The following is a 12500-nucleotide window of genomic DNA, read 5'->3' on the forward strand; positions in this document are numbered from 1 at the left end:
TTTTCAAAATATAAAAAAGTGTTCTTCATCCTGACAACAGATGTAAATGACATAGCTGTTTTGGAATTCATTCCTCATTGTGCGAACATCTTAGCTTTGATATGAATTAAATAGAACCTAAACACACCAAGATGCCTCAAACACTTTTGTTTATTTATGGGGACGACTCATCAAGAATTTGTTTACATTGGATTTGAAGGCTACCATATTGTATTCAACTAAGAAGCAGGCCAGCATAACAATCTTCCACAGGCGGGCAGTTCTAGGAAAGTTTGACACAAAACCTCATTTGTTGGTTAGACTCTGTTACATCGTTGAGTGGAAACAATATACAGATATAAACTATAGAATAGATTGATCCTGTTTGGTACAACAATTGAAGTCCATGTCGGGTAGTAACAACTGGTAAATGAGTTGGTAAATAAACCACAAAGTGTTCGTATTCCAATTTTCAGCTCCAAACCAGTTTTGCTTTCTTTAAATATATGTGAATCGTGTTTTGAGCCACGTCACAACAGTCAGCAAGTCAGCAGCTTCTGGGGAGTGTGGAGTCATGCCTTAGGTTAAATCTTACCTGAAATCGTAGTATCTTTCAGGGTTTCATCTGTGGGTAAAATAGACTGTATCATGTATTTACAAAATATATGCTGAGAAAGCAAATGAATTTACGAACCAATTGTATTCAAAATAGAATCTGATAAACAGTTGAAATAAAACAAAAATATTTAGAAAAATAACTTGGCATTAAATAACATGAAGAGGGTTCATATGTCGTAAAACTGCAGCAAGATTGGTTATGGGTTAATGTCACAAATGGAATCATCCACATAAAGTTAGATGCCGTAAAAAATTTAATTAAAAGTTAAAAATTAGAATCAGAACTACATGTTTAGGGTGTGAAGTTACAGATAGGAAGTCTCCGGTGACATGTAGCAGATAAGCTAATAAAATCTTTCTCTTGTTTCTGAACTGCAAAGGAGTACAATCGTGTTTGGGACAGCTTCTCTTATCCTTATGGGTTTAAGGTACATTAAGATGAAAAAAAAAGAAATGTCAACATTTAAAGGATTGTGTGCTATTGTTATTATTAATAATTTTTAGAATCGGTTTTATGACAAGAAGAAACCAATAAAAAAAAAAGAAAGCGGAAGACACAGAAGCTTCTGCTGCTATATCTTCACTACCACTACCCTTGGGCATTAAATAATATAAAAAGTGTTGATTTGCCATAAAACAGACTGCAACTAGATTGGCTGTGGGTGAATGAAAACAATGTCACAAACAGAATTTTTCTACGTAACGTTAGATGTGGATTAGGAATGATGATGACGATAGATGTCTAATGTGAGTTTTAAAAACACATTTAGATCTGATGCTTTCAGAGGAAGATTAAATCTGGTCAGTAGAGGGAAATGTGAGCAGAAGAGAAGACGTTGATGGTATGGCTCCCTTGAGAGAAATGATTAGGGTTAACGGATGTAAAACAGTTGAGGTAGTAGGTTGTCCACAGGGGACGGTCAAGGAAAACATAGGAGGATGTGACAGAAATGGATTTAAAGAAAGAGGTATTAATAAATACCTGGATGGAGATGAGATAGTTTAAAAGTTAATTTCTTAAAGCATGTAAAACAGACGTTGAAACGATGACAATGATGATGATGACAAGGGCGACGACAATGGTGACGATAACGATGATAACGACAATGGCGACAACAACAACGACGATGATGATGATGACAACAATGATGATGATGATGATGATGATAACAATGATGATGATGACAACAATGATGATGATAACGATGATGATGATGATGACAAGGGCGACGACGATGGTGACTATGATACCGACAACAATGATGATGATGATCACAACAATGATGATGATGATGATGATGATGATGACAACAACAATGATGATGATGATAACAGCGACGATGATGATGCTGACAACAATGATGATGATGACGTTTTGTTATCTTTAACAAAATTGTTTTATCATTTTTAAAAATGTTTATAAATATTTGTTTTCATGATTATCTTCCTTTAGAATTGCGTGACTCTTCCGCCAAGGGATACGAAAGATGAGAGCCGGCCAGTCCGCATATTTCAATTGCTCAACTGGCCCAAATCGAATAAGGTGCCTCCAAACACGATGTCATTTGCATACCTCCTTGGTCTTGTGGAGGAATGGCAATCTCAGATCAACTCAAGCAGCCCAGTTGTGGTCATTTCAAAGTAAGTATTTTGTCGAGCAACAACATCCCACCCATTCACCGCAGATGTCCCTAGATGCCAGAAAATTTTCTATGCTAATAATTTGCAATTTCCTTCCCCGCTCTCTGTTTCCTCGACTAAATGTAATATTAAAAAGCACGTTACGTTTTTTTTTTTAACCTTTTTTGACCTGAATTATGATGTATAGGGTGGAACAATAAAATTGTCGCCTGAGAAAAGACGACATGATTCCATTTCCATTTGATGAAAACCGGTTTTCTTTTTTTTTTTTTGCAAACTATCTACTAGTTGGCCAGTTGTGTATAAATCCCAAGAGCGATAGGAACCCTCTATCATGTCTGAAAGTGGCACAATGTTCAATGAGCGAGATCAGAGATGCGCTGCTGTACAACTCATGCTCTCTACCGATCAAAGTTATGACAACAGGACCATTGCCAGCACCCTCAAAATGCATCGCTGAATTGCCACGAATAACAAGGACATGTCCAGGGTGATGAAAACAAAGTTTTCAGCCATGGGTATGGTCTTTGGTGTAGTTTCAAGTGAAGGCCACATCATGCCACCTCACAACTTCGAAGTTGGCTTGAAATCAACACCAAAGTGTACCTGGATGTGCTAAAAAGTGTGGTGATTCCCTGGTGTAATCAAGTGGCCATTGACATACCCTGGGTATGGTAGCAGGATATGGTGTTGACCCACAAGTCTAAAGAGATCCAGATTTGGCTTCAGAAGGAGTGCTACGACTGTGCCTTTCTCTCACTGGCCTCCCTCCTCTTCCCCTGACCTGCACTCGCTGGACTACTTTGTTTGGTCACATGTCGAGAACATCACCAACATGACCTCCCACAACACTAGAGCCAGCTTGATCGCCCCATCCGCTGAGTATTTGCTGAGTTCTCGCTGGCGCTTGTGGAAAAGGCATGCTCCCAGTTCTGAACCCGTATCAAGGCAGTGATTGAAGTTGAAGGAGGCTACATTGAATAGATATAGGATTATTGTAGCTTTGCACAGGATTGTTATTTTTTCAGGATTATTGTAGATTTTACATGTAAGTCGAAGTACGAATCAATAAAAATGTTGTTTTTTATTTTTAGGGATGGTTACAGTAGATGTGGCATGTACTGTGCCCTCAGTATATGTTGTGACCGACTCAAAGACGACCGTGAGGTGGACATAATGAATGCTGTACGTGTTGTTAAAAAAAATAGGCCACAGTTAGTACCAACATTGGTAAGTTATGGACAAGTTTATCTGTGATATGAGTTTTGGGTTTGTGGAGTTACTGCCCTTGACAAGAGGTTTGTGGAGTTACTGCCCTTGATAAGAGGTGCTACATTTTCTGAAATATTATGCTATACATTTAGCGGCATTAAGAGCAAGTAAGATTTGTAATTTTATGGGTGAATACATGCGTGTCCCAAATTATTATATAAGCTGACCTAAAATTTAGATTGCGAGTCAACCGGTGATTGAGTATAGAAAAACTACTTCTATCAATTCTTGTGAGTCCTCCACATTTCTCTCTCACCCAACTCGTTCATTGCTATCGACAATAAAGATATAGCATTATATATAAATATATAATTTAAATATTATATATCATTTATAGATATATATTTTGAATATTGTATATTATAAATAGATATATAATTTAAATATTATATATTATATATAGATATATATTTTAAATATTGTATATTATATATAGATATATAGGTACATTATATATAGATATTCAGTTAAGCTGAAGGGCGAGCTCTCCGATCCGTTCGACGTGCAGAATGGTGTCAGACAGGGCTGCGTCCTCGCTCCAACCCTTTTCTCACTCTGCCTGTCAGTTGTGCTTCGGCATGCCTTTAGAAATTGTGATAAGAGTGTTTTTATACGATCTAGGCTGGAAGCAGACCTTTTCAATATCAATGCACAAATCCGCAAATAGAACAACAAAGATACTCGTACAGGAGCTCATGTTTGCTGATGACACCGCATTTGTAGCGAATAGTCACGCGAATGCTCACGACATAATAACTCGCTTCGCAGGATCAGCTAAGGCCTTCAGATTGAAGATTAACATCAAGAAAACCGAAATGATGTGCCAACAATCCCCTGGATCACCAGCAACAAGCCAGCCAATTAAGATTCAAGACCAGGAGCTTTACAATGTCAGCAAATTCAAATACCTAGGGACCACGGTCATGAACAACAACAAAATGAACGAGGAGATTTCTACAAGAATGGCTAACGCCTCCATATCCTATGGAAAACTCAAACAGAAGGTCTGGCAAAATAAAGACCTGACTTTCAGAACTAAATGCTTGGTGTACCACACCATCGTCCTCTTGTCACTCTTATATGGTGCAGAAACTTGGTCAGTGTACAAACTGGTAGCCTGCAAGCTCAACACCTATATGATGAGACACCTCTGACAGATTTTAAATGTCAAGTGGTATGACTTTGTCAGCAACAGCGAGATCCTATCACAAGCCAACCTCCCAAGCATGTATGACCTGCCCATCTGGAAAAACCTGAGATGGACCGGGCACGTAAACAGAATGGAGAACTCCCGACTACCAAAACAGATACTGTTTTCATAACTGGAGGATGGGATACGAGGCATAGGCAAACCTAAGCTCAGGTTTCGTGACACCATCAAACGAAATCTAAAGGACAGGTTGATCCCTACTGGAAGCTGGCAGACCCTTAGTCGTGACCGTGACAAGTGGAGAATGATGGTTCATAGGAAGTCGTCTTCGGACACAAAGGACAGTACATGAATGAATATAGAGATATATTTTAATATTGTATATTATATATAGATATATAATTTAAATATTATACATTATATATAGATATATAATTTAAATATTGTATATTATATATAGATATCTATTTTGAATATTATACAGGGTGTCCACAAAGTCTGGCTGCATAATCTACACGGTGTCCACAAAGTCTGGCTACATAATCTACACGGTGCCCACAAAGTCTGGCTGCATATCTACACGGTGCCCACAAAGTCTGGCTGCATAATCTACACGGTGCCCACAAAGTCTGGCTGCATGATCTACATGGTGCCCACAAAGTCTAGCTGCATAATGTAGCCAGACTTTGTGGACACTCTGTATATAGATATATATTTTGAATATTATATATAGATATAGATCTCTTTAAATTATGTTCTATGATCATTATTCAACATTTATACAGATGATACAACCACCTGTGGTAACACTTCAAAGAGCAACAATGACCAAGATCTTTTTGATTCTTTCTCTTCTGTCTCTTCTGACCTTGAGCACGATGTGCAGTCAGGAAAAAAGTGGTTACTTATAATGCATCCCCGAACAAGTTTATGTCTTTTCACCACTCCTCACTTAGCCATTTATTTCGATTGGGGTTGACACCTTGAGGAAACGCCCTGCTTTGACAATGTTCTTGGACTGACCTTCACTTCTGATCGGAAATGAAAGATTTACAACAAATCCATTGCCAAGATCTCTGGAAAAATATTTGGATCATTCTACTACGCCACTCTTGCTATAATTTTCTACCCATATAAGCGCTAAATACATCATAGGATGGAGTACTGTTGTCTAGGAAGGGGCTGCCCACAGCATCCTATTTTTTTAACAAAGTATAAAACCAGCTTAAAAATCTAGTGGTTGATATCCTTTTCTCCTTTCTACTAACCTTTTTCTTACAGAAGATGCATTGCTAGTCTTTCTCTGCTCTATCGTTTCTTTCATGGCTGGTGTTCGATTGAGTGTGAATCTATGGTCACTTCTAAAAACATTCACAACAAAAATACTTCTAGCTAAACAAGTGTAAATAATTTCCCTTTCTCTTTACCTAAAACGAAATGAAACTTCCATGAACAAAGTTTCTTTCCTATAACTTCCGATCACAGTCACCTTCCTAAGGAAGAAAATAACCTCATAATACTATAAAACAGTATATACATTCTCAAACCAATAAAAGCAAACACACACGCACACACACGCGCACACACACACACACACACAAACACGCACACACACACACATACACACACACACACACACACACACACACACACACACACACTACCCCACCCTAAAGGAAAAGAAAAAAACACTAGCAGAAAGAGAGAGTGACTACAACCAGGTCAGCGCCCCCCCCCCACCGACAAGTCCAATAAAAGAGTAATAAAAGTTGAACATGCCAATGAATAATAAACACTTACAAGCCTCCACCCCTTGGAAACACTTCAAATGAATTACGAAAATTGCCATTTTTACATCTCCAACACATTTGAAAATAATTTCTGACGAGGACGCTTCACAGAACGTCTGAAACGCGCGTAAAAACGATTTCAATGACTTAAAAACATTATTACAATGATCCAAACATAATTCTCAATGAAAAACCAAGACACGGAATAATAAAATAATGTTAAAAAATACACATTGTTGGTGACTACTCCCTTATTTAAATATATATATATATATATATATATATATATATATATATATATATATATATAAGTTTGGAATTTGGTTTCAATTCAAGCTGATGAACCCAAGTCATATAGATATATTTTTATTTTTGAAATCACAACTTTATAATATATAAAAACTGATAGAACATTAACTCTATAATAATATATACGAAATCTGCAAGAATTAAAATATCATATTTAAGCTTATTTTATGACATGGCCACGCCAGGTGTCCCTGCTACCTACATCTAAAATTTCAGGTGTTTTGACCCAAAATTGGCGGAGAAGTTTGGTAGAGTCTGCAATGGTCAACTTTGTAAACTTTGACTTCTTGCCAGCCAAATTTTCGCCCAAAAACTGAATAAAAAGCTTGCTGCATGTCTGAATACCCTTTATGTAAAATTTACAATGTTTAGACCCAAAATTGGCTGAATAGTTTGCTAGAGACCGCAAAGGTAAAATCTTTTGAACTTTGACCCATTGGAAGCCAAATTTTCAGAAAAAAAAGCGATTAAAAATCTTGCCTTGTCTGAATACACTTTATGTAAAATTTCAAATGTTCAGACTAAACTTTGACCCCTTAACAGCCAAATTTCTGGCCGAAAACGGATTAAAAAGATTTTCCCAAATCTCAATACCCTGTATATCAAATTTCGAGTCTGTAGACTGAAAATTGACAGTTATTGCATAGGGAAATGTACACGGACAGACAGACACACACACACATGCAGACAGACTCTTTCACTTTTATATATATATATATATATATATATATATATATATATATATATCTTGTGTTTCCTTTTTAAAATTAAATATGTTTTTAACTCTTTTTCAAGATGTTTTTTAACATGTTTTATTAATCATTTGTTCATATTATAAGCTCTATTTCCTTTTCGGTTTTATTGAGCTTTTACATCTGGTTGCGATTACTTTACTTGTAAATATTAACTCTTTAATATTTATAATATATTTTAAGTTTACCATTTTGATTACCTTGGTAAACTTATTGTAATTTATATATATATATATATATATATATATATATATATATATATACGTGTATTGATAGATGTATCTCTGTTTTATTTTTTAGGCTGAATACAACTACTGTTATACCTTCATTGCATCCCTATTGGAACACTTGCAGGAAATTGGCCCTAAGATAGTCGTTACCAACCCAGAAACAGATAATAATGACCCAGAAGAAGGAGCCAATGAAGGCCACCGGTCTTCTTCTCGAAGAGACAGCGAATCTTCTTCGTTTTTAACTGCTCTGGACATGGACACATCCTTCAATATCGGAAACCTCACCCAGTTCCACTCCGCCTTACCTCCCTTGCACATCTCACCTCACAGTTCTCCGATGACAAGGAATGCTGTACTGTCAGTCGCAGACACTTGCAGCCTCTACGATCTGGAGAGCGCACAGACTTTTGTCAAAGTCCCGTGGGCTCCACGCGAAAACGTAAACGGGAGGCCCCATATGTTTGAGGCTAACAATAATTGTATTCGGGAGTCGGTGACGCTGCCTTTTCGAAAGAGGGCGAGGACGCTTGCAAAGGCTGCTTGTAACAGTCGGGCGAGCAGGTTCATCCGAATACCTTCGTCTTCTGCACAGAAGAAAGAAGCCAGGGTTCACAACGACGAGGTGTGGGGTTGGGAAATGCAGGATGCCAGGAACGGATTTTGCGGGAAGAAGACCACAGCAGCCGCCAGAGAGTTTCTCGCGGGTGCACGGAAACAGCTGAGCCATCGGCAAGTTCATGCGGCCAAACACGATTTTATGAATGGACACTGTAACCTCGAAATACAGCACAAGCAAAGACATGGTCAAATCGAATGAAAGTACGAATGAAAAATTTTGGGTAACTCTTATATTTTGGAAATAAAACAAAGGTGCATGCTATGACCGATGCCTGCTATTTGTGTGTTGTTCCCGAGACAACTTCTTGGCAAATATGGAATAGGCAGTAACAGCATTTGTAAATTGCTGACAAAAAGGTCAACGCCTGCCAGACCTGACCAGTAGTTTGACCCTAATTCTATGCAAAAAAAAAAAAAAATGGTTGATAGAAAAAGGGCTCTTTCTTATACTGGTTTTGTCACTTATGCCTACGTATGCTGTTAGCATCGTCAGAGCTGGTCCCAGAGAGAAGAGGGGTGTTTCATTTTTTAAATAAGGATGAAAGAAATTTTTTAAAATGAAAAAAGAAAAGCACAATTTTTTTTTTTTTTTTTCAAAAAACCATTTTGTCTTTTGAATGGTAATTTTTCTAATTGTGTTTTTTTTTCTTTCTGATATATATATATATATATATATATATATATATATATATATATATATATATATATATATATATATATATATATTTTTTGGAGGTGGAGGGTTGACGGAAAACAAAATATAACAAAAAAAAAATTTTAACAAAAAACTGTTTCCTTTTTTTATTATGAAGAAAAAAATTAATTTTTCAAAAGGAAGGAAGAAGTAAAAATGTCTCCTTTCTTTTCTTTTCCTACATTTATTTTATTTCATTTTAATTTTTTGGTGATCAGATTAGTTTTATTATCCGGTTTATGATTCACTGGATATCATGGATAATTATGGAACTTACAAGAGTCTGGATTTGAAGCAGGGAGGGGGGGTGGTATATAAAAAAGAAAACGAAAAAACATTTTTTCCCATTTTTTTTTTTTTCATCTCACCAAGAAGTCATTCTTTTTTCTGAAAAAAAAAATCCAAAAGACAACATAAAACAGGAAGGAATTGTTTGAATTTATCAAAGGGGTATATTTTTCCCCCACCTCTTTAAGAAAACACCATATCATTTTGAAAAATATATCCGCACACAATCCACAATGTGCGTTCAAGCTATTTGTCATTGTAAAAATGAAAGTTTCTTATTTTACTTTGAATTTTAATCACTGAAACAAAAACTTTGTACAAAATCCCATGAACGGCATTGCGTAGTTTTTGCCCTCGTTATTTGTTTGTTTTTTTTTTTTTTTTTTGGTTTTTTTCTAGTGATGGTGGGTTTACGAGTAAAACAAGCAAACAGTGAAAGTAAAAATGAAGAAAATGAAATACAACTATATATATATATATATATATATATATATATATATATATATATATATATATATAGTTGTATATATGGCAATTAAGCTACACTGAATATTCCGCATTTCATCCACGCTAGGATTCATCAGGCTTATGCATAAGCCTGATGAATGCTAGCGTGGATGAAACGTGGAATATTCTGTATAGCTTAATTGCCATATATATTTTATAACTTACTACCTAGCTCTACCTACGTATCGAGCACTGTTGAAGTAAATCAAGTTTATGCATGAATTTATACTTTTGCATATTAATTTATGTGATTAAATTAAGTAATCATATATATATATATATATATATATATATATATATATATATATATATATATATATATATATATATTATACGTACATGTGCAGACATATGTCATTTAAAGCCGGAAACGACTAAAGTCCCATCATGTCAAATACGAAAGCGACCTGATTGAACTTCGGTTACCTTTAAATATGAATGTACATATGTAGCCAAACGTGTTTGAATGAATAAAAAAAATATACTAAATAAATACACCGCTCTATTTGTTATTGAGCACTATTTTAAGTCGCTGGTAGAATTGTTTATTTAATCAATATAAACAAAACTACACACGGAATGATATATATATATATGTGTGTGTGTGTGCGTGTGTGTGTATGTATATATATATATGTATGTATACATATGTATGTATGCATATATATATATGTATGTATATATGTGTATATATGTGTATGTATATATATGTATGTATATATATATGTATGCATGTATGTGTATGCATGTATATATATATATATACATGTATATAGGTATATATACATGTATGTATATATGCATATATGAATATATACATGTATTTTGTATATATATATATATATATTTATATATATGTATGTATGTATGTGTATATATATATATATGTGTATGTATGCATATATATATGTATGCATGTATATATATATGTATACATGTATGTATGTGTATATATATATATGTGTATGCATATATATATATATGTATACATGTATGTATGTATATATACATGTATGTATATATGTATATATGTATGCATATATATGTATGTATATGCATATTATATGTCTGTGTATATGTATGTATATATATGTATGCATATATATGTATGTATATATACATATGTATGCATGTATATATTTACGTATGATATATATGTATGTTTGTATCTATATATATATATATATATATACATATATATGTATGTATATATATATGTATGTATATATGTTTATATATATATGTATGTATATATATGTATATATATATATATATAAATTTATTTATTTATTAATTATTTATTCAAACGTTATTTGGTAATACATTTGCAGAAGGTGTCGCAGTCACAGCTGTTGAAAGCCATCCCATTAAATGAAGTAAAAGAAGTTGTTGACCTTAAAAAGAACTGGCTTCCTTTAGTTGTGACCGAAACATGTTATGCAAATGTGTGGCTAATGCTTTTAAAAATAAAAATCTTTATAACCACTTTACAACTCAATTCATAATGTAGTATTCTTATATACATATATATAGTAAGGCTCCCCGAATTTTTCACATGTGGATGTAAACGTTTATTAAAATTAATACACCACCACATGGTACCTAGTAGCTTTTTTTTCTTCTTGACCTTGAACACATATTTACAAAAGTGCATCTATGTCGGCTCTCACAAATATTGAGCACACTCGTCTATAACTATTGCAACTAATAAAATTATATTGTATTGATATATGCATATTAATATATATATATATATATATATATATATATATTAATCTGTTGCAGTATACTTACATATATATTATGTAAATATATATATACATATATATATATATAAATATATGTATATATAGTTATAAATATATATACATATATATATATATATATATATATATATATATATATATATATATATATATATATATAAATATGTATATATAGTTATATTCGTGCATAAGTCTGACGAATCCTATAGTGGATGAAACGCCGAATATTCAGTGTAGCTTAATCGCCATATATATTTTATAAATTACTAACTAGCTCTACCTACGTATTGAGCACTTTTGAAGTAAATACTTAAAGTTTACGCATAAATCTATACTTTCGTATATTAATTTTATGTGAATAAATGAAGTAGTTATATAAATATATATATATATATATATATATGCATATATATATATATATATATATATATATATATATATATATATATATACCTCAACCACTGTTTAGTGCTTAGTAGTTGTTGTGATATGAATATATGCATATGGCAAGCAAGCTACACAGAATTGTTATTGTTTTGTTCCTGAATTCAGCAGGCTGCTTGCCTTAACCTTATTAACTTTGATGGAGAAAAACACAAATATATATGTGTGTGTGTGTGTGTGTGTGTGTGTGTGTGTGTGTGTGTGTGTGTGTGTGTGTGTGTGTGTGTGTGTGTGTGTGTGTGTGTGTGTGCATATATAGATATGTTTGTATAAATTATATCTGAGTGTGTGCACAGATCCCCCTATAAACGAATGTACACTGATATAAACGTTCACATACACACATAATGATAATGATATTATGTATAAACATATATCAACAACATTTATATATATATATACATACATTTAATTTTATCGTATATATATACATATATTA

General features: G+C 33.7%; 1 protein-coding gene across 2 annotated transcripts in view; it reads left to right on the top strand.

Annotated features, from left to right (window-relative positions):
- LOC145261279 (receptor-type tyrosine-protein phosphatase epsilon-like) overlaps positions 1-8781 on the top strand; it is a 536465-nt gene extending 527684 nt beyond the window's left edge. For both annotated transcript variants that reach the window (XM_080119758.1, XM_080119759.1), the window contains exons 19-21: positions 2051-2238; positions 3333-3468; positions 7812-8781. In XM_080119758.1, the coding sequence (XP_079975884.1) occupies positions 2051-2238; positions 3333-3468; positions 7812-8561 (1074 nt within the window). In that variant the 3' untranslated portion in view covers positions 8562-8781. The remainder of the gene's footprint in view (positions 1-2050; positions 2239-3332; positions 3469-7811) is intronic.
- The last annotated feature ends 3719 nt before the right edge of the window (positions 8782-12500 follow it).

Source organism: Euprymna scolopes, chromosome 37 (genome assembly GCF_053919585.1).
Source record: "Euprymna scolopes isolate OS-2025 chromosome 37, ASM5391958v1, whole genome shotgun sequence".
Lineage (NCBI taxonomy): Eukaryota > Metazoa > Mollusca > Cephalopoda > Sepiida > Sepiolidae > Euprymna > Euprymna scolopes.